Genomic DNA, 24,444 nt, shown 5'->3' with positions numbered 1-24,444 from the left:
TACTCACTTGGCTTTTCTTTTTCTTTTCACCCTAAGAGATAGGGTTGAAATATCATTAAAGTTTATCTTTCTTTTTACTTTTGAATAGCCTTCTCTTAGACAATGAACGCTGGAAGCAAGCTGATGTTCCTGCAGAATTTCAGGATCTTGTTGATTCTATATCAGATGGAAAGATTGCTTTACCTGAAAAAAAATCAGGGGGTATGTGTACTCTTTCACACATTCTGTTTCAGTTTTATATTGTTTGTTAATTTTGTAAGAGTGCTTAATATTTTTTTAATTGATAGTGCCTCTTAGAAACCTTAGAACTCATATTCCCAGCTTAGTTAGTAAGTAGTTGACTTGAAAAGTATGTGGCAATTTATAATAATTTAAAATATTTATTGACTATTAACCATATTCCAAACATTGGACCAAGCGCTTTACATGCATTTACTCTCCCAACAACCTATGATAAAGATACTATTGTTACCTTATTTAATATTGAGGAGGCATGAGGCTGCCAGGGGTTACAGAATTTGGTATAAATGAAGATCTGTGGTTTGGAGAAGGCAATGGCACCCCACCCCAGTACTCTTGCCTGGAAAATCCCATGGACCGAGGAGCCTGGTGGGCTGCAGTCCATGGGGTCGTGAAGAGTCGGACACAACTGAGCAACTTCACTTTCTGTTTTCACTTTCATGCATTGGAGAAGGAAAGGGCAACCCACTCCAGTGTTCTTGCCTGGAGAATCCCAGGGATGAGGGAGCCTGGTGGGCTGCTGTCTATGGGGTCACATAGAGTCAGACACGACTGAAGCGAGTTAGCAGTTGTGTAATTTTATAGCTGTGTTCTTAACCACTGTACTATATTGTTTAGAGAATATGTATTATACTGGTAAGCTTCTATTATGTGTCAAGATATTGAGACATAGATAAAGGTATAATTTTACTTTAAAAGGGCTAAGTCTAATGAAAAATATATTTATTAGCAATCATAAGTAAGGTAGTAGTGATATGATAGAGAAAACCAAAATGTAAAGAACCATAGAAAAAAAAATTATGAAGGAGACTTAGAGGAAGGGCAGGGAGGCAGGACATCTAGAAGACAAAAGTTAAAAAATTAGAGTTTCAAGAAGAAAATTGTCATTGGTATTAAATATCAATCAGGTTTCTTGTGAAAGATACACAATGGCTAGAACTATTTTTGTATGCCAGTTAAAGTGTAATACCAGGATGCATTGTAGTTATGAAGTTCTTGAATGTTTTTAATGGAGGAGGCAGTTGCACTTTCAGTTTTTATGCATTTAATGAAAGTTTAATATTTTTACATAGAAATAGTTTAAAATTGTATACTGTATCATAAAATACAACTGTATTGCAAAAGAAAGAGTGATAGTGACCACTTGTTTGACATACAGGAGATAATTTACAGTCTTTTTATTTTTATTTTTTTTATTTATTTTTTTTTTTTGAGAATTTTATTTTATTTTATTTTTTTTTAAATCTTTAATTCTTACATGCATTCCCAAACATGAACCCCCCTCCCACCTCCCTCCCCATAACATCTCTCTGGGTCATCCCCATGCACCAGCTCCAAGCATGCTGTATCCTGCATCAGACATAGACTGGCGATTCAATTCTTACATGATAGTATACATGTTAGAATGTCATTCTCCCAAATCATCCCACCCTCTCCCTCTCCCTCTGAGTCCAAAAGTCCATTATACACATCTGTGTCTCTTTCCCTGTCTTGCATACAGGGTCGTCATTGCCATCTTCCTAAATTCCATATATATGTGTTAGTATACTGTATTGGTGTTTTTCTTTCTGGCTTACTTCACTCTGTGTAATCGGCTCCAGTTTCATCCATCTCATCAGAACTGATTCAAATGAATTCTTTTTAACGGCTGAGTAATACTCCATTGTGTATATGTACCACAGCTTTCTTATTAACTAGTACAGCCACTATGGAGAACAGTGTGGAGATTCCTTAAAAAATTGCAAATAGAACTACCTTATGACCCAGCAATCCCACTGCTGGGCATACACACCGAGGAAACCAGAATTGAAAGAGACACATGTACCCCAATGTTCATCGCAGCACTGTTTATAATAGCTAGGACATGGAAACAACTTAGATGTCCATCAGCAGATGAATTTACAGTCTTTTTAATTCAATGGAGTGATAGAGCCAGATTGTAGTTCATTGCTGAGTAATTCAAAAGTTAAGGAAGAGCAGACGAGTGTAAGGCTACCTTTTCGAACAGGCCTTTCAAGTTTGGCCCTGAAGGGAAAGTAAATGATGAAATGGCAGCCAGAGACACAAGAGCTATTAGAGAGACTATTACCTTTAAATTTCCTTAGGGAATTGAGAGGATTTTAAGATAAGAGAAACTGAATTATACTTTAATGCTTAATAGAAAGAGGAAGAAGGTTGATTTAAAATAAGAGTGACATAGAATGATTCTAGGGGTAGGACCCCTGGAATTGAATCCACAGTTCAAGAGAGGGGCTCCCTCTGCCCACTGTAACTAGAGGGGGTGAGGAACAGGTGAAAATGAGAGTAATTCAAATATAGTCGAGAGAGAAATTAAAGAAATCAAGTAAATTTCTGTTTAGTGACCATTTTTAGTAGATAACAGTGTTGGGTGGTAGTCACAATTTTTAAATTGATTGTATGATATTAGCAAAGCAAAAGTGTTTAAGTGGTAAAGACTAAAAGAAAAATAAGATACTCTGATCATCCTAAATCACAAACTTAAAACTATAGGACTTAACTAGCCATCTGTTCTTTCAAGCTGTATTTGATTGGAGTTCACTATCCTGAACACATTCCAATTTTGAATTAAAATCATAACTCTAAAAGTGATTTAATTTATCATGTGTTTTTCCCACAGAGTGAGTTCTTTGTTTTCACTTCCTCTTTGTAGGATACGGACAGTAGAAAGTTTCTCTTACAAACCCTGCTCTGTCTTTTGTTTTTCTCTGACCAGGAAGAAAGTATATTCCATTAGAAATTCACTAGTATTTTACTAGTTCATGCAAATTGAAGGATCCTGGGTTATATTCATTCACCTATCATCCATTTATTGAGTTACTAACTACTTATTGAGGCATGGGGAGATGAAGTTTAATGGATAGCAGTAAATATTAATTTAGTGCTTACCCAATGCTAGACAGTTTGTTCTAAGCACTTTACATGGTTATCTCATTTATAGGTCCATGAGCTGTAGTATTCCCATTTAACAGATATGGAAACTGAGGCACAAAGAGGTTAAGCAACATACCTAAGGTTACATGGCTAGAAAGTGGTAGAGCTGGGATCCAACTGCAGGCAGACTGATGTTAGGGCCCCTTTTTAACTACTGTGCTAAGTCACTTCTCTGCAGTATTGAGTGTTGGTTAAGACACAATCCCTGTCCTCAAGAAACTTTAATCTGACATATAGAATGAATTGTGGTTAGAAATTATATCACACTGAATTTCTGTACTTGAAAGAAATGAAGATGTAGATATTTAATGTCTTAGAACAAAGGGAGTTGAAACTTAGGGAATCATTATGACTTACTTGCCCATGGTACTCTGTTTAACTGGCTGATTCAAGACAGTAATCCAGTCCACTGTTCTTTTTACCTCAATATACTGAATTTTGTTTTTTAATGATAAAAAATACCATGTACTGAAAATAAAGTAACTTTTGGATAAAGATCATAAAAACTAAATATATAATCTCTCCACTGAATTTAGGTATTAACTTGTATTCTAAAGATTATAATAAAACCAGCTGAAATGCTAGTTATGCCTTTCCAGCTAATAACACTCTTTTACTTCTTATAATAACACTCTTTTACTTCTTATCAGCCATCTGCCATGTACCAGACCTAGAGGACAGCTAGTTTGTAAGCATTATCTCTTTCACTGACAACTACACTTAAAGATAGATATGGTTGTCTATGTTTAATGGATACAGATACTGAGACTCTAAAGAAGTAATTGGTCCAAAGTCTTTTATCCAGTAATTGGTAATACTGGAACTCAAATTCAAATTTCTCTGATTCCAAATCCAATATACTTTACTTACTTTGTGCTAAATTGTTTTCCAAGAAGTAGGTGTATTTGCAAAAATGAGATTGTTCCAGGCCTTAGATAGGAACTTTTTCAGTTTTTTTCCTAGTTTAAATTTTTTATACAGTATTTTGTTTTATCTTATACCCATGTCTCTTTATTTGTTTTAACTCTTTAGCTACAGAAGAAAGAAAACCAGCTGAAGTTCTTACTGTTGAGGGACAACAGTATGCTGTTGTTGGGTGAGTGACACATTTTTCTTTGTTAGTTAGGTCAAGTATTTAAAATATAGGTCTTCTAGTTACCCCTTGATGTGAACTGGAAATTTTAGATTAACAACTGTAAATCTTACAAAGAATTTTAAATAAATTTTGTGGATTCCTTTTTATTTTGTAGTATTCTGTATCCATTAGAGACTACACTGGCTAAACAAAAAAGGTGTTGGTTGATTTTTCTCATACAACAGGAACTTTGAGGTACATCCAAATGGCAACCCACTCCAGTGTTCTTGCCTGGAGAATCCCAGGGATGGGGAAGCCTGGTGGGCTGCTGTCTATGGGGTCGCACGGAGTCAGACACAACTGAAGCGACATAGCAGCAGTAGCAGCAAGGGTGCTACAGTGGCTCTCTGCTGTAAATGTCTCAGGCTCTTTCTGTCTTTTTTACCTGCAACTTTTCTTGGTGTGCAATGTGCAGCATATTGAAGAAGTGAGCTCTGGAGTCAAACTGCTTAGGTTTGAATCCCAGCAACTCTGTTACTTTGTGACTTTGGGCAAGTTACTCTGTGTGCCTTAGTTTCCTTCTTTGTAAAACAAAATCTGGGCAATAGTACTGTACTTAGAATTATTGTGGAACAGGTAATTCCTGTAAAGCATCTTGCACAGTTCTAGTTCACCTAACAAGAAGTTGATAGTTGTTGGTAGTTATTTCCATTACCATCATTTGTCATTAGGTCTTTTATTCTTTTACCAATAACAGTATTTCAAATTCAGGTTAACTAGGAAAAATATAAATTCCAGTGTTGTTTGTCTAAGGCTTTATGCCTTTTATTAATAGATACTTAAGACGATATCTTCATATACTTTCATAACACTTAATAGTTTAGGTATTTTCATATATATGATCTCATTTGATCTCTCCAACCACACTATGAAATAGACATTTCAGGTATTATTGTTCCCTTTCTACGGTTAAGAGAATTGGAGCTTAGAAGTTTAAGTATTTAATATAAAATTACTCACATGGAGCCAGAATTAGAATCAAAATCTAGCTCCCATTATCTATACCAGAATTCTTTTTTGCTTTTCTTCTTTGTTTCTTGTCACTGCTGCTGCTAAGTCACTTCAGTTGTGTCTGACTCTGTGTGACCCCATAGATAGCAGCCCACCAGGCTCCCCTGTCCCTAGGATTCTCCAGGCAAGAACACTGGAGTGGGTTGCCATATCCTTCTCCAATGCATGAAAGTGAAAAGTGAAAGTGAAGTCACTCAGTTGTGTCCTACTCTCAGCGACCCCATGGACTGCAGCTTACCAGGCTCCTCTGTCCATGGATTGTCCAGGCAAGAGTACTGGAGTGGGGTGCCATCGCCTTCTCTGGTTTCTTGTCACTAAATGAGTCTTTTCTGAAATAGCCATCCCCTCCAGGAAGAATGAATGATCCTCGCCTTGTAACTCTGTGTGCCTCTATCATGGCTTTCTGCAGTGTAGTAGAGTTACTTATTTGTGTATGTATCTCCCTGGTTATTATCTGAATTCCTCAAAGATGGGTCTCGTTTACCATTTTAATTTTTCTTGGCACCTAATAAGCACTCAATTAGTGTGAATAGAATTTATGCTTTTTCTCAACCTGTATATATTCTCCAAAACTCCAAAGTATAACCATTGTAAGCTAAAGCTTCCATTCCTTTCTTTTCTGGAATTCTTTTCCATTTCTAGTAGGACAGAACTTTCTTCAACCTCACTGTAATCTTACTCCTTCGGTCTAATTGTCATTTCTTTCTGTAATTACCCATTGCAATTGGCCCTCAATATCCGCAGGTTCTGCATCCCACTAACCAGCATGTAGAACCCATGGATATAGAGGGAAGACTTTACTATGCCATTTTATATAAAGGACTTGAGCATGCATGGGTTTTGGTATTCACAGGGTATCCTGGAACCAGTCCTCTGGGAATACTGAGGAAGGACTGTGTCTTGTTACTCTTCCCTTACTTAATGGAAATGGTCCCCTCTAGCTATCTGTCTTTCTTGCTCTTTAAGCTAAGAGACTACTGCCAAAAAGATGAACTCTCTGGCTAAAGGGGAAGTATTGTATATTCAGCAAGAAGATTACAAAAGATAGCAATGGACTGCTGCCCAATAAAGCAGACTCTAGGATTATGCATGGAGAGTAATGTATAGTCTAACAATTAAGCTGTTATAAAGGCTAGATAGTCTCCTCCTTGAAGCACTGCTCTCTCTCCTTCAGACTTCTATAAAACATTATTTTACATGGATCACTCATTTCTCAGAATCTCATTGAATTTAGATGTCCTGTAATGAATGGCTGTTTCCCCCTTAATGTCAACCTTATTTAACCTCCCAGTGGTGTCTCTTTTCAGCTTGTGACATATCTTGCTAATGAGCTTATAACTTTCTCATCTTTGGAAAAGCGTTTGTGACTTACCAATAAGCTTCTTAGGAGATACATTGTTCTCAGAAGCCACAATTTCTTTTATCTCACTTAGAAAATCTAGACTAGGCCCTTCCTTAATTCAACATTTATAATAACCTGCTACATAATCAGAAACACTGCTTAAACTTTTTTCAGTATTGGCCAAGGAATGGGATACCTGCCTTACTGAAAAGACTTACTGCAAGTGTCACACAGAGAGTGATGTGCTCATAGCACAAAATTTAAGCAAGTACCCTCTCTCAGTGTCATGAAAGTGCATGCCCTACAGTTGCACAACCTTGAAACTGAGTGCCTTCTTAATTTTACACCCTAGAGGTTTTCTGTTACCTTACTCTAGTCCCTACTTGCTCTGCTTATAGGTAAAACCCATCATTGAACAGTTGCCAAAATCAGTATTGATTTTTGTATGTGAAATCAGTTTGATTTTTCTTGTTTTGAGTGCCTACTGGTTCATCTCTCTCTCTCTTTTTTTTTTGGTAGAACTGTATTGCTGTTGATAAGAATTATCCTTGAATATTGCCAGTGTGTGGATAATATCCCATCTGTGACTACTGACATGCTCACTCGTCTGTCAGACTTACTGAAGGTATGTATGATTTCACTTTTATGGAAAAATAGTTGGAAGAAGTAAAGATTAGGGTGTGAGTAATCTTCCAACTCTTAGACATTTCAAGGTCATGGTATCTTTAAAACATTAATTTTGTGACATTTGGCTGTGGTTGATTCACAACATGTTATCTGAAGGCCACCTTCTTCCTTCTCACTCAACGTTTAGTGATTCCTCATTACACCTATAGAGTTGTTAATGACATTGGAGACAGGAGTTGATTTGTTCGTTAGGTGCTGAACATGACTGAGGCCACTTAGGTCAAAAAACCTGGACTGGTTTCAAATGTGCATGGAAGGAATTCACTGAACTTTACAAAATTCATCTCACTAAGGTTAGAGATTTTTCTTTAAATCATTCTTTCAGAATCATTGATGTGAAGTGAAACTGTGGTGATAGTTTTATTCAGCCATTTCATATTAATAGATATTTTAAACTGCTAGATAGAAAAAAGGCTTTATTTTTTCAAATACCTAATCTATCAATTAATTCTATCCCAAAGTTGTCATATTTTAGTCCAGAAAGATTTTGTTACCCTTTTGAAAATAGGACTATCCAATTACAAAGACTAAAACAACAAGTTTTATGATTGCAAATTCAAGATTAATTTTTGAACAACTGATTTTTAGAATTTCTCAACTTTTTCCTACCAGACTGTAAATACTATTATTGGGAAACATCCCCCTTTTTTTTTTCTGTCATTACATAAACAAATCCTAATTGCTCCTACTAGAAAAATTCATTTCGTCCTTGAATAAGAGGAAAGAGGAATGTATTATTAGAATTAACACATTGCCAGCATATAAAGTATAGTTTTTAATAAATTGTTGTTTTTTTTCTCTTCCTTCCTTTGTTAGTACTTCAATTCAAGAAGTTGCCAGTTAGTTCTTGGAGCTGGTGCACTGCAAGTTGTTGGACTAAAAACAATAACTACAAAAAATTTGGGTATGGATTCTTGCATTTAATTTACATGCTGAGGCATTTCAGTGATGCTTAGGTTTTTATTATATGTGGTTTTTTTGTGCCTCTAACCAAAGGCTCTAAAAGTAGCAGTTCTACTTTACTTTTTTTTATGTATTGCCATAATTGAAAAATAACTTCTGGAGAAATGTTACAAGGAATTTTTAGTTTAATAAATGTAAGTTATTAGAAGTTACACTACTGTTAAAAAATGTTAAAATATAATATGTCTTAAGTACATAAGTGTGTATGGGGTGAAAGGTATCAATGTCATGAGAATCAGTTGTCCCCTTAGCTTCCTCATGCCATGCTACCCACAGCTTGAGTCCATTGGGAAAATTAGCATAATTCATTACATCATTCAGTATCAAATGATTTTCTTCAACAAAATGAAATATGTTGCTTTCTGTCACTGTGTTCTCCGTTTATGTAATAAACTTGGGTCTGTAGAAAATTGATTTTTTACATAATTTGATAGGTAATTAAAGTCAGCTAATAACCTTTTTTTCCTCCATGATATGTCCATCTCCTGGATCTTCAGCTCTTTCTTCACGCTGTTTGCAGTTAATTGTGCACTACATTCCTGTGATCCGGGCTCATTTTGAAGCTCGACTGCAACCTAAGCAATACAGTATGCTTAGGCATTTTGATCATATCACTAAGGTACCTTTTCATGTATTTTCTGCTGGAGTTTCATAAATTTTAACTCCTTAATTGTTAAGTATTTTAGATGTGTCCCAGGTCTTTAATGTACAATGTTATTTCTCATTATAGGACTACCATGACCACATAGCTGAAATATCAGCTAAGCTTGTAGCGATAATGGATAGCTTATTTGACAAGCTGTTATCTAAGGTAATGATTTATGGAAATTATTAAGCTTTGCTTAAAAGCGTTGTGACTTTTCACAGTTAGTTCTAACAAGTCAAAATTCTTCAGAATTTAGGGAAAAACTTGAATGTTCAGATCACCCAAATAGTTGATCTTCATTTCCTAAGGGATTTGAGGATAGGGATGAGGGAAAATGATTTCAAAGATGAGAGAGACCCTTTATAGAAGTAATTTTATATTAGCTGCATTGAAAATTATGTATCTTCTTAAAAACATTTTAGTTTGAAAGCTTCCAGAGAGAGAATTGAGAAAATAAAAATCAAAATAGGGAAAAAATTAAATTATTTGTGATAAAGTGTGTTACTTTATTTTTTAGGCTAAAAAGCAGAGCCTGAAGTGCTGGGTTATTTCTATCATAGATACTCAGTTTCAGTATTTGTTTCTTATTTGCTTCCCATTCTAAATAGGTCTTTAAAAGTAGCACTGTTTTCTAAAGAATTCTTAATCATACGGGGAAAGTATCTTCAGAAAAATGTCACTTAATCAGGCCTAGTCACTTTTGCCCTATCTCTCACTCTTTACTTTCCCTAAATTACTCAGTACATGTTTTAGAGAGAAAGCAGAAATCTCATAACTTGAGAGTTTGAAGCTTTGTTTAGTTTATACTTTTGCCCCAGAGCATTTTTAGAGTAATCTCATAAAGCAAGGCACTTTGATATGTTTTTCCTTCCACTTGGATCCTTCAAATTCTGAGATGGCAAGAGCAGCAGACACATAAAAATTATAAAAAGACAAGATACAGTGGTGCCCATTAACACACAAATCTTTGAAGTTGACAGTGAGAAAGCAGTGATTGGAAAATAAGATTGTGGTGTTTAATGTTTAGTTCTCAAACATTTTGGTCATAGGACCCCCTTTACATTCTTAAAAATAATTGAGGACCCCCAAATAGCTTTTGTTTATGCAGATATAGCTATTAGTGAGTATCATATTAGAAATTAAAACTAAAAAGATTTAAAACTCATCTAGAAAAATGGTACTGATGAACCTATTTGCAGGGCAATAATAGAGACACAGATGTAGAGAACAGATCTGACACAGTGGGGAAAGGAGAGGGTAGGATGAATTGAGAGTAGCGTTGAAATAGATACATTACCATTTGTGAAATAGATAGTTGGTGGGAAGTTGCTGTAGAGCACAGGGAGCTCAGCTTGGTGCTCTGTGACAACCTGAGAAGGGTGGGATAGGGGTTTCAGGGCAAGCTCAGGAGGAAGGGGATATATGTATGTAGATGGCTGATTCATGTTGTTATATGGCAGAAATCAGCACAACATTGTGGAGAAATTATCCTCCAATTAAAAATAAAAATTTGTTTTAAAAGAATAAAGAAACTTAAGGAATTTACAGTTGTGTGCAGACATACCTATATTATGCCCTCTAAATTACTAGTTTTGTGTGAAGAAAAATTATTATTTAGAAATCCTCTATTTTCTTCATGGTTGTGAGTGGAAGCTAAATTCAAAAACAGTTCCATTCCACCAGTTTCCTCTTTGATATATGACATTCTTCTGTGTGCCAGAAGTCAATGCATAATGCATGTAACTACCCTAAGAAGTTTACCATCTAATACAGCAGAGGACTTAACACCTAACAATATAGAGTAAAGTGAAAGTGAAAGTGTTAGTCATTCAGTTGAATCCAACTCTTTGAGACCCCATGAACTGCAGCCTGCAAGGCTCTTCTGTCCATGGAATTCTACAGGCAAGAATGCTGGAGTAGGTTGCCATTTCCTACTTCAGGGGATCTTCCTGACCCAGGGATAGAACCCAGATCTGCATTGCAGGAAGATTCTTTACCATCTGAGCCACCAGGGTGATAATGTGAAAGTGAAGTCGCTCAGTCATGTCCGACTCTTTGCGACCCCATAGACTGTAGCCTACCAGGCTCCTCTGTCCATGGGATTTTCCAGGCAATAGTACTGGAGTGGATTGCCATTTCCTTCTCCAGGGGATCTTTCCGATCCAGGGATCAAACCCAGGTCTCCCGCAATGTAGACAGACGCTTTACCGTCTGAGCCAAATGTAGAGTAAGGTAAATGTTAAATAGTGAGACTAATAATGAGTTGGGGAATAGAATGAAGCAAATCCAAAAAATGCTGGTACTCTTAAAACCTTTTCTTTATTCTATCAGGTCATCCAGAGTTTTTGAACAAGAATTGGGACTATGGCTAGACTTTTTCCTATAACATCTTATTGCTTTCTTTTTGGTAAAGAAAAATAAAGAAAATAATGTAATGGACTTCCCATGTATTTATCACGTGTATTTAACTATCATTAACATTTTTCTTTTTTTGTTGAAATATTCTGTGGTTAGTTTGAGGCCCTGTAACATTTCATCCCTAAGTACTTAAGAATATATTTCTAAAAACTTGGGGAGGGATACTTTTTTATATAATCACATGACTATATCAAACCAGCAAAATTTACAATAATTCCTTGTTATCATCTAATACTTATTCCTATTTGAAACTTATCAGTTGTCCTAAGAAGTTATTTTACAATAATTTGTTTGAACAAAGGCTTTTACATGATCTACATATTACATTTGGTTATTATGCCTCTTAAGTCTTTTATAAACTTCAAACACCTCCCTCCCCATTTTTTATGTCTTTTTTTAATGTCAAGAATGTGGCTAGACATTTGCAACTTTGTGTTTTCTTTACTACCATCCCCACTGATGACTTTTCATGTTACCCCTACATTTTACATTTTCCCTGTATAGCGCTCAGTCATGTCCAACTGTTTGCGACCCCATGACTCAAGTCTGCCAGGGTCCTCTGTCCCCAGGGATTCTCCAGGCAAAAATACTGGAGTGGGTTGCCATGCCCTCTTCAAGTCTCTCAGTCATGTCCAACTCTTTGTGACCCCATGGACTATACAATCCATGAAATTCTCTAGGCCGGAATACAGGAGTAAGTAGCCTTTCTCTTCTCCAGGGGATCTTCCCAACCCAGGGATCAAGCCCAGCTCTCCCACATTGCGGGCAGATTCTTTATCAGTTGAGCCACAAAGGAATCCCTGTATTATCAAGTCTGTATACCACTCCCTGCTCTACTTGCTTCCATGGGTTGCCCAGGAGTTTGGTCCAGTTTTTAATTCATACCAAAATAGCAGAGTGTTTGATTTGGGTTAGTCTCTCAATTTTTAGCTTTTTGTTTTCTTACCTGGAATTTTAATTTGGGGAAAGAGGAATAGCATAGTAATAAAATATAGGTTGATTCTAAGAAGCTAATATGTAAGGGTATGTTTCCTTGAGCAGAATAAAGCATTAACATCTAATGATACTACTGGCTAGACTAATGTCCCAGCCACCATTAATTCATGTTGAGTTAAATTGTGTTAGGTTAACAGAGATACACAAAAGTGAAGAAACCTTTTATCTTGTCCCCAAATAGTAAAATATCTAGTATGATAATTATATCAGTAACTATTACAGGAGGTAGATTATATAAAGTATCATAATAAAGTAAGGAAATGATTCAGTGCTGTTGAAGCTTTTAATGTTTTGAAAGACATGGTTGTTAGCTGGGGAAGTAGGTCTGGGAAAGCTTAATAGATGAGGCATGCATATAAATTTTGCTTTTCACAATTAGAATGGGCTTCCCTGGTGGCTTGATGGTAAAGAATCCACTTGCTGATGCAGGAGACACAGGTTCAGTCCCTGGGTTGGGAAGATCCCCTGGAAAAGGAGATGGCAACCCATTGCAGTATTCTTGCCCAGGAAATCCCATGGACAGAGGAGCTTGGCAGGCTACATATGGTTGCAAAAGAGTCGGACATGAGTTAGCGACTAAACAACAACAAGTGGAGCCGATTAAGTTGAGGCAAAGAGATACACTGAGGTAACAGCGTGAGTAGACATATTGATTGGAATCATAATAAGGAAGTTTAGTGTCAGGTTTTGAAGTTAGGTAGACCTAAGTTCAGAGAAGGCAATGGCACCCCACTCCAGTACTCTTGCCTGGAAAATCCCATGGATGGAGGAGCCTGGTAGGCTGCAGTCCATGGGGTCGCTGAAAGTCGGACACGACTAAGCGACTTCACTTTCACTTTTCTCCTTCGTGCATTGGAGAAGGAAATGGCAACCCACTCCAGTGTTCTTGCCTGGAGAATCCCAGGGATGGGGGAGCCTGGTCGGCTGCCGTCTATGGGGTCGTACAGAGTCGGACATGACTGAAGCGACTTAGCAGCAGCAGCAGACCTAAGTTCAAATTCCATGTTTGTCACACATGAGCCATTGAAGAACCTTCAGCAAATTCTTAATTTATTTAAGCCTCAGTTTCTATCTCTAAATGGGGATGATAATAAAAATCTCATAAAGATGTAATGAGGATTTATGAGATAATATATGTGGAGCACTTTTCTTTTATCATATCTTTGTATCTGACTAGAGACAGTTCCAGTAAACATTGATTGCTAATGCTTTTGCTGTTGTTTTTAATAATAACAAAAGTAAGTAATTCTATATAGCTAATGTATTAGGGTGGGTAAGCCCAAGAGTAGAGTGGGAGATATGTTGGAAAGGTAGAAGAGGGCGTTGACTACCAGTGGAAAGCTAAGCAGTTTAAGTCAGGTTGATGGAGGTATAATTTACGTTGAGTAAAAGTCATCCTCAGTATATAGTTTGATGAATGTTAACCTGAATGAGGTAGTAGAAGGACTACTAACCACCCTCTAGGGCATTTTTGAAGTTAATCCTTTCCCAGTACCCAAAACCATGACAACCACTGATGTGATTTTCTTCTATTTAGTTTTGTCTTTTCCAGTATGTCTTATAAATGGAATTATACAGAATTAACATCTTGTCCCAGGTTCCTTTCATTTAGCATAACGCTTTTGAAATTCATGGATGTTATCACATGTGTTAATATCTTGTTCATTTTTATTATAAAGTGGTATTGATTGAAGTACTACTATTTGTTTATCCATTTGATAAATAGATGTTTGGATTTTCTCCAGTTTCTGGCTGTTATGAATAATATACATTCATGGACATATCTTTGTATGGGCATGTGTTTTCTTTTGTGTAAATGCTTTGAATATATTGATGTTGGCATAGAAATGTAAAACTTTATGGCAACTTTATTAAAAAAACTGCCAAATTATTTTCCAAAGTGACTATACAATTTCATGATGTATAAGACTTCTGGATGCTCTTTTATCTTCACCAGCTCTGTCTGTTGTCTGTTTTTTAACATTAGTCTTCTAGTGGGTCTGCATTGAGTGATATCTCATTGTGGTTTTAATTTCTATAATGACTAATATGTTGAGTATCTTTTCATGTGATAGTTTGTCATCTGTACCTTATCTGTGGCATTTTTTGGTTGTCACAGTTTCGTGTGGAATGGTACTAGTAATTAGTGAGTAGAGACTTAGGATGCTACCGAATATCCTACAATACACAGGACAGCCCCCACAACAAAAAATTATCTAGCTCAGAATGTCAGTAGTGTAGAGGTTTAGAAATTCTAACCTAGAGTACTAACTAATGTGTAAAATAATTTAAAAGTATGATTGGTGAGACTTAGTCACTGATTCAATACAAGGAAACAAAGAAAAGAAGGGGTTAAAAACTTAAGTTGGAGATTTCAAGTCTGTGTAACCAGGAGGATGGTAATACTGGTAATAGTGATTGAAACAGGTAAGAGAGCAGGTTTGGGAAAGCTCATGGTAAGCCCAAATGTGGATTGGAGCATGTAATGAATGTAATAAAGGGGAGCATGTAATAAAGTGGTTCATAACTAGAGATGTATTAGAAGTCATGGGATTGAACAACATTGATAAGAGAAATGTGAGGAAGATAAGAGAGGATTAATATTAAAGTTCCTTTGCACTTAGGAGCGGAGAAGGCAATGGCACCCCACTCCAGTACTTTTGCCTGGAAAATCCCATGGATGGAGGAGCCTGGTAGGCTGCAGTCCATGGGGTCGCTAGAGTCGGACACGACTGAGTGACTTCACTTTCACTTTTCACTTTCATGCATTGGAGAAGGAAATGGCCACCCGCTCCAGTGTTCTTGCCTGGATAATCCTAGGATAATCTTTAGGATTATCTAAATCATACCAGTGTACTGTTCCAGATGTAAGAATAATAAATGAATTTACCTAATTAAAAATTTTTAGTATAGATACTTGAAAATTAGGGTAAATATGATTACAATATTGGCCCACCTACAAAAGAAAAAGAACATTTTAGTTCTACCAGTTATATTGATTTCAGATATGACCACTTTGAATACATTCTAAAAATCATGTTTAAAAAACAAACTGTTAATTTGAAGGGCCTACTTTAATAATTCATTATTCTATATTGAGTCAGAATAATAGCTAACATTTTTGAGTACTTCCTTTATATCACACACAGTTTTGAGTTCTTATGAACCATCTTTTAAAATCCTCAGAACAAGCCCTTTGAGATATAGAGAAACAAGCTCACCTAATACAGAGAAGTAACTCACCAAGCTCACATAGGTAAGAATTTTAAGAGTTGGAATTTGAACCTAAGCAGTCCATCTTTTGGAGAAGGCGATGGCACCCCATTCCAGTACTCTTGCCTGGAAATCCCCATGGATGGAGGAGCCTGGTAGGCTGCAGTCCATGGGGTTGCGAAAAGTCGGACACGACTATGTAACTTCGCTTTCCCTTTTCACTTTCATGCACTGGAGAAGGAAATGGTAACCCACTCCAGTGTTCTTGCCTGGAGAATCCCAGGGATGGGGGAGCCTGGTGGGCTGCTGTCTATGGGGTCGCACAGAGTCGGACACGACTGAAGCGACTTAGCAGCAGCAGCAGCAGCAGCAGCAGCAGTCCATCTTTAGGGCTTCCCAGGTTGCACCATGGTAAAGAATCTGCCTACCAGTGCAGGAGATGCAAGAGATGCAGTTCCATCTCTGAATCAGGATCCTCTGGAGTAAGGAATGGTAGCTTAGTCCAGTATTCTGGCCTGGAATATTCCATGGACAAAGGGGCCTGGTGGGCTACAGTCCATGGGGTCGCAAAGAGTCAGACCGTGACTGAGCAACACATCACACGGCCCTCTTATGAAGGGGAGCAGTCTGTGTTCTTAGCCACTAAATTATGCTGGCTGTCTCAAAGTAGATTAGAATTTTTGATGAAAAAATTTTGAGATTTGCATGAGTAGCACAGAATATAGTTGAAGTGTAAGCTTCAACTATATCAGAGTTAGATGTGTAAGGGCAGAAAATAATATGTTTTAGGGAACAGTGGGGATAGTACATGGTACAGAGGACATGAATATAATTCTTATTATTTTTCCCTGCCAGTATGAAGTGAAAGCTCCCGTTCCTTCTGCCTGTTTCAGGAATATTTGTAAGCAAATGGCAAAAATGCATGAAGCTATATTTGATCTCCTTCCTGAAGAACAAACGCAAGTGAGTAGTAATTCCTAAAACTATTATATATATCATAATATACATGCAGAATTGAAGTGTTTTTATGTACTGTTGGCACATATAAGCTTAGTTCATGTTCCAATATGATCATCATTTTTTTTTTCCAGTTGTTATATTGACTTGTGGAACATGGATAGAAATTTCTGATTTCAAAGCCCTCCTTGCCCTGACAGGCTAGTGCAGTGGTAGCTTTGCTCTGTGGTCAGCCATTCTAAAAAGCACATCTTTATTTGTCCATTGGGTCATCAGAAGTCCCAGATTCTACCAACATTATTTATTACATTATTGGTTTGAAAATCAGGGTTAGCATTTAACCAGTGAATAGTAGAATAAGTTACACATTGATTATAATCCAAATTGGATAGGGAAGGAATTAGTGTATTACTATATTTATTAGTACAAATCAGTATACTTTAATGTTTGTTAGGTCAGCATAAATGATGTGTAGTAGGCACAAATTAGGAAAAATAGCAAAATGGGTAGACTTTAGCATCTCTTGACTGTGAAGTATCCACCCTCTGCCTCTACTGTTTTCCCTACACTATCATCAGTGTTCTCTTCACTTTCCCATGACATTCCTACCCCTGACTTCCCTCAATTCCTTTTCCTAGTAGTACTTTAAAGGTTCCAGTACTTCTTTTTTTCAGTCGTCTTTATCCACCTTAGTTTGTTCCCTTTATACCAGGTGATCAATCAAGCTTAGCTGTATTTAGGGTCTGGAAGATCCCCTGGAGGAGGGCATGGCAACCCACTCCAGTGTTCTTGCCTGGAGAGTCCCATGGACAGAGGAGCCTGGCAGGCTACAGTCCACGGGCTTGCAAAGAGTTGGACGCGACTGAAGTGACTTAACAAACACAGTGTTATAATTAGTACAAGCCTAGTTGTTATATGACTAATGATCTTAGCTTTCACTGGAATTTTTGCTCTTCAGACAAATTTCTTATTTCAGTTTGTCTCTAATTGGTTGAGTGCATAGCATTGGTATTTGGGAGCAAAGTGTAGGTTTTGTAGTATCTCTTCCCTGCTTTTTCTTCTGCTGGTCTCCTTTTCCACACCACCTTGAACTTCCATCTTATACTAGCTATTACCATCTTCTCATGTTTTCCTAGGTTTTTATTAATCATACTAACTTTATGAATAAATATCATCCACCATCTCTGGGGCTCACTGAGGACTTAGGTGGAGCTTTGAGATATGGAGCACCCACTAGGGTCTCTTTTTTCCTTTCTCAGTCTTCCTAGCCAAACCATCATTTTCATTCCATATGCAAGATCCCCCACCTCTGACATTCCGACCTTCTGAATTTGCCCTCTGAGTTCTAATTCTGGAGTAGGACTTAGCCAGGTCAGTGAGCTGAATACACAGGTATTTTGTGTATTTTTATCTGCATCTTCATTTAAAGTGAACTCTTTTCAAACCTGGGCACGAAGTATAGATTTTATGTCGTTATTGTCATTTGAGTACCAGTGATTCCATAAAACTTCTTCATAGATGACTTTATATATTTTTGTCATGGAAAATATATTTCACAAAATTGTTCCCATAGATTAATTTTATATAATTTCAGGTCAGGCATTTCCCAAAGAATTACTGGGCCATTGCATTAAAAATCTGCATATGGAGTGATAAAATACTTCCAAGTAATTTAGAAGGGTAACAATAGCCTTCCTTTTACCATTGTGACTTTTTTCTCTATCAGGTTCCTAGTTAATGCAGAATTCTCCATCTTTTCTGTATTCTTTTTACCTGTATGGTTCATCCCATTTACATATTCCAGAAGACTTTTAAGGGGCAGAAAGGCAGTAGTAAATCATATCACTAAAAGGAGTACTGCTGTGAAAGGCAAAAAGAGCTTTTACCCAACTAAGGAGAAAAACTATACTGAAATAGCAATTCTATACTTTCAGAGGAGCATTTTAAAAGTATATGCCAAAGCAAAAAAATTTTCTCCAAATAATATTAATTACTTTTATCTTCTGTGTCAGTAGAGCTTTAAGAAACTTAGTTTTGTTTCTTTTCCAGATGTTATTTTTAAGAATTAATGCAAGTTACAAACTCCACTTGAAAAAGCAATTATCTCACTTAAATGTGATAAATGATGGAGGACCTCAAAATGGGTATGTTTTCAACATATTTTTACCGAATACTACCATATTGAGTTGTTTGATTAGTTTTTATTCATTACACTGTCCTTTACCACTGTAATCTTGCCAGGGCCCCACAGTTGTAAAATCAGCAATCTTTTGCCTTTTTTTTTTTCCTCTGTGGAGGTGCTGTATCTCTATATCTATCTGTCTGTTTATGTTAAAGTGTTTTATAAATGGTCAGTTAGTTAACTGACATTACAGGTCTACTTTGAGGCAGTGTGCGTTAGTAGCACCTCCTTAGGTCGGTCACCCAGTAGTCTTCAGCTGTCCAGACAGGACTTACAGTCCTACTTTGTACCTGTATGACCATGAGAAAGTCACTTAAACTCTGCCTTATGTATAAAATGAGAGTGATAAAATCTCTTTAATTCCTCCACAGGGTTACAAAAAATAATGTGCATATATTTTCTTGTAAGCCATTGAACAAATTTTATGTATTATTGGTGAAATAATATGACATATAAAACATAAGATTTAGAATCAGAAAACTTGGGTTAAGTTTGGCCACTTACTAGCTCTATAACTGAGCAAGTCACTTAATATCTCTGAGCCTTAATATTTCTTATATTGGGAACGATAAGTTCTGTCACAGAATTTTTCTTAAGAGCAATGTAGGTTAGGATATGAATTTAAAGATTATATAAAATGCAAGGCACTGATCATATAAGTTACACCTTAGTATGCTTTCTGTACTCTGTTACCTGTTCATGGATTTTTAGGAATGGAATATTTTTTTTCCCCATTAAAGACATTTCAGGCTTAAATTTCAAACTTACAGGGACAAATGTAAAAACCGTATTTTGGAATCAGAAGTTGGCTTTGCCCTTAAAAAAAAAAGTATGTTTGACCCTTGAATGGTAGGGAAGGGCATTAGGTGTGCTGCCCTCTAGCAGTTGAAAAATTTGAGAATAACTTAAGGACTTGGCCCTCCATATACAGGGTTTCTCTGTACCCACAATTCCACATTCACAGATTCAATATTAGATCATATAATGCTCTAATATTTACTATTTTTAAAAAATGGACCCACACAGTTAAAACCTGTGATGTTGGAGAATACAGTAAATTGATTTTACAAAAAACTATTTGTAAGCTTCAAACTGCTGAATTTGTCTGCCAGGCTGAATTTAAGTTTTCTGTAAAAATCTGATTTTCTTTTGATTATTACCTGGTTCTTCTTTTTTTAAAGAATTATTTTATTTTCAAAAATTTCAAAACCACAGAAAAGTTTAATGACAGTATAATGAATACCAAATATCTCTCAGACACTATTCAAAGAAACCTAATACTGTTTTAAAGTCCCATTCCTGCATCAGACATAGACTGGCGATTCAATTCTTACATGATACAGCATGCTTGGAGCTGGTGCATGGGGATGACCCAGAGAGATGTTATGGGGAGGGAGGTGGGAGGGGGGTTCATGTTTGGGAACGCATGTAAGAATTAAAGATTTTAAAATTTAAAAAATAAAAAAATAAATAAAATTAAAGTCCCATTCCTCTCATATATTCCTACTTTTATTCCCATAACTGAATCTTGCTAGTTGGTTGTTTTCAGACCAGTAGATCCGAAGCATCCAAATTAATTCATCACCTATTGTTTTCTTTGTTAATATAACTGTTTGGGGATTGGCACCTTCAAGATCTTCATTGTCTCACACTTTTAAAAACAGTAATACTTAGTAAGTCAAATATGTCTTTGACTGATCCCTTGACGGATAGAATTTCCTGAAAACTTAACTCTAGACTCTAGCCAAAGACAGGAATTTTTTTTCCTGAAATGGCTCTAAAATTTTACTTTTTTCAAGCTGAAATTAGGACATAACATAAACATTTCACAGTTAAAAATTCAGTGGCCCTTAGTGCCTTCACAACCACCACCTCTGTGCAACCACCAGCTTTGTCTAGTTCCACACATTTTACAGAATGAAGCAGGGCAAAGGCTAATAGAGTTCTGCCAAGAGAACTGACTGGTCATAGAAAACACCCTCTTCCAACAACACAAGAGAAGACTCTACACATGGACATCACCAGATGGTCAATATCGAAATCAGATTGATTATATTCTTTGTAGCCAAAGATGGAGAAGCTCTATACAGTCAGCCAAAACAAGACTGGGAGAGGACTATGGCTCAGATCATGAACTCCTTATTGCTAAATTCAGACTTAAATTGAAGAAAGTAGGGAAAACCGCTAGACCATTCAGGTATGACCTAAATCAAATCCCTAATGATTATACAGTGGAAGTGAGAAAAAGATTTAAGGGACTAGATCTGATGGACAAAGTGCCTGATGAACTATGGATGGAGGTTCATGACATTGTACAGGAGACAGGGAGCAAGACCATCCCCAAGAAAAAGAAACACAAAAAAGCAAAATAGCTGTCTGAGGAGGGCTTACAAATAGGTGTGAAAAGAAGAGAAGCCAAAAGCAAAGGAGAAAAGGAAATATATATCCATTTGAATGCAGAGAATAGCAAGGAGAGATAAGAAAGCCTTGTCAGTGCAAAGAAATAGAGGAAAACAATAGAATGGGAAAGACTAGGGATCTCTTCAAGAAAATTAGAGATACCAAGGGAACATTTCATGCAAAGATGGGCTCGATAAAGGACAGAAATGGTATGGACCTAACAGAAGCAGAAGATATTAAGAAGAGGTGGCAAGAATACACAGAAGAACTGTACAAAAAGGATCTTCATGACCCGGATAATCACAATAATGTGATCACTCACCTAGAGCCAGATATCCTGGAATGTGAAGTCAAGTGGGCCTTAGGAAGCATCACTACGAACAAAGGTAGTGGAGGTGATGGAATTCCAGTTGAGCTTTTTCAAATCCTGAAAGATGATGCTGTGAAAGTGCTGCACTCAATCTGCCAGCCAATTTGGAACACTCAGCAGTGGCCACAGGACTGGAAAAGGTCAGTTCTCATTCCAGTCCCAAAGAAAGGCAATGCCAAAGAATGCTCAAACTACTGCACAATTGCGCTTATCTCACAGACTAGCAAAGTAATGCTCAAAATTCTCCAGCCCAGGCTTCAATGATTCGTGAACTGTGAACTTCCAGATGTTCAAGCTGGTTTTAGAAAAGGCAAAGGAACAAGAGATCAAATTGCCAACATCTGCTGGATCATGGAAAAAGCAAGAGAGTTCCAGAAAACATCTATTTCTGCTTTATTGACTATGCCAAAGCCTTTGACTTTGTTGATCACAACAAACTTTGGAAAATTCTGAAAGAGATGGGAAAACCAGACCACCTGACCTGCCTCTTGAGAAATCTGTATACAGGTCAGGAAGCAACAGTTATAACTGGACATAGAACAACAGACTGGTTCCAAAGAGGAAAAAGAGTGTGTCAAGGCAGTATATTGTCAGCCTGCTTATTAACTTATATACAAAGTTCATCATGAGAAACGCTGGGCTGGGTGAAGCACAACGTGGAATCAAGATAGGTGGGAGAAATCTCACTAACCTCAGATATGCAGATGACACCACCCTTATGGCAGAAAGCAAAGAACTAAAGAGCCTCTTGATGCGAGTGAAAGGGGAGAGTGAAAAAGTTGGCTGGAAGCTCAACTTTCAGGAACAAAGATCATGGCATCTGGTCCCTTTACTTCATGGCAAGTAGATGGAGAAACAGTGGAAACAGTGGCAGACCTTGTTTTTTTAGGCTACAAAATCACTACACCCATAAAATAAAAAGACGCATACTCCTTGGAAGAAAAGTTGTGACCAACCTAGACAGCGTATTAAAAAGTAGAGACATTACTTTGCCAACAAAGGTCCGTTTAGTCAAGTCTATGATTTTTCCAGTAGTCATGGATGGATGTGAAAGTTGGACGATAAAGAAAGCTGAGTGCCAAAGAATTAATGCTTTTGAACTGTGGTATTGGAGAAGGCTCTTGAGCATCCCTTGGACAGGTAGGAGATCCAACCAGTCCATCCTAAAGGAATTCAGTCCTGAATGTTCATTGGAAGGACTGATACTAAAGCTGAAACTCCAATACTTTGGCTATCTGATGCAAAGAGCTGACTCATTTGAAAAAAATGTGATGCTGGGAAAGATTGAAGTCGAGAGAAGAAGGGGACGACAGAGGATGAGATGGTTGGATGGCATGACTGACTCAATGGACATGAGTTTGAGTCAGCTCCGGAGTTGGTGATGGACAGGGAGGCCTGGTGTGCTGCCCTCCATGGGGTCGCAAAGAGTTGGACACGGCTGAGCAACTGAACTGAACTGAAAGTTTTTACTACCTCAAGAGGAAATCCCAGGCCTGTTAAGTGTGCATGCTTGTGTCCGACTCTGCGACCTTATGGACTGGAGCCTGGTGCCCTCCTCCAGGGGATCTTTCCCACCCAGAGACTGAACGTGCATCTTTTATGTCACCTGCATTGGCAGGTGGGTTTTTTACCACTAGCACCACCTCCAAAGCCCCATTAAGCAATGTTCCCTTCCTTCTCCCCTTTCCCGCACATTTTCTTTTTAATGTGATTTTCTTTTTCTCTATTTTAAGACATTTTAAAAATACGGAGACTTATGGAGAATATTTGTATTTCTGTTACTTAGAATTGATCAGTATTAACAATTTTAATTTTCACTTGAAAACAAAGTTCAGCATTTTTTAAAATTGGCATTCCAAACAAAGCTTGAGTACCCCTTGACCCCTGTCTCGAGTCCTTTTCTCTTTTTCCCAGCCCTTCGGCAGTGTTTCTAGTAAATCTGGTCTATATCCTTTAAGTTCTTCTCATTTACCTCTTTATCTCAGAAAAAATGTGGAGCTGCTTTATTATTTACATGATATTTTGTACATATGCTGCTTGCTTTTTCTATTATTTATTTATGCTGATATATAAAAATCATCCATTTTTTATTGCTTTATTGTGTTCTTCCACATGAATCAACCATATTAATGTATCCATTTCACCTAGTGATTGATTTTAGTTTATTATTTTTTTCCATTATAATCACAGTGAAGATCTTCCCTTATACATGTCTAATGATGTGATGTTTTCTTTATGGTTCATATCTAGAAGTGAATCAGAAGTACATTTTCACTCCACTAGGATTTGCCAGAATGCTCTCCAAAGTGGCTGTACCAAGTTTACATTCCCTTTTATTCTACATCTTGCCAGCATTTGCTGTTACATTTTTTAATTGTTGCCAGTCTAATGGATACAATGGTATTTTGTTTTGATTTGCATTTCCTAATATTCACATATTTGTCATTCAGGTGTTTTCATCTGTGACTTTTGGTACTTTGCCCATTTTTTATCTGGGTGTTATGTTTTTTGTTGCTGATTTTAGATTTTTGCATATGCCTTCAAATTAATCCTTCATTGGTTACATATATTGCATATATTTGCTTTTCTTTTTTGTCCTTTTACCAAACAAAAATTCTCAACTTTGATGTACAGCATATACTTTCTATATACTTTCTTCTATAGACTATAGTTTTGTTAAACATAACTTGATCTTTTTAAATGGAGATTTATGTTAATTTTGTATAATTTTTAATGTGGGAAACTTGCTTTAAAAAGACTTTGTTCTTTTCTGAGCCTCTGCTGTTAGTTTCAGTGTATTTCCTGATCCTATTATCACAGAAAACATAATTTATTCCTTTATGAATAATAAAGCACTCTGAACCAGAAATTTCAAACAAAAATATGGTTGTAACTAAATTCTGCCATATGACAAAAGCTGAAACATTAAGTA

General features: G+C 36.8%; 1 protein-coding gene across 2 annotated transcripts in view; it reads left to right on the top strand.

Moving 5' to 3' along the window:
* The window catches only part of VPS54 (VPS54, GARP complex subunit), a 72,897-nt gene that overhangs the window by 46,279 nt on the left and 2,174 nt on the right, over positions 1–24,444 (top strand). For both annotated transcript variants that reach the window (XM_018055416.1, XM_018055417.1), the window contains 8 exons: positions 89–201; positions 4,225–4,288; positions 7,200–7,305; positions 8,184–8,271; positions 8,828–8,949; positions 9,061–9,141; positions 16,459–16,566; positions 18,610–18,704. In XM_018055416.1, the coding sequence (XP_017910905.1) occupies positions 89–201; positions 4,225–4,288; positions 7,200–7,305; positions 8,184–8,271; positions 8,828–8,949; positions 9,061–9,141; positions 16,459–16,566; positions 18,610–18,704 (777 nt within the window). The remainder of the gene's footprint in view (positions 1–88; positions 202–4,224; positions 4,289–7,199; positions 7,306–8,183; positions 8,272–8,827; positions 8,950–9,060; positions 9,142–16,458; positions 16,567–18,609; positions 18,705–24,444) is intronic.

Source organism: Capra hircus, chromosome 11 (genome assembly GCF_001704415.2).
Source record: "Capra hircus breed San Clemente chromosome 11, ASM170441v1, whole genome shotgun sequence".
Classification (NCBI taxonomy): domain Eukaryota; kingdom Metazoa; phylum Chordata; class Mammalia; order Artiodactyla; family Bovidae; genus Capra; species Capra hircus.
The sequence above is the reverse complement of the archived record's forward strand: the minus strand, read 5'-3'. Positions and strand labels throughout refer to the sequence as shown.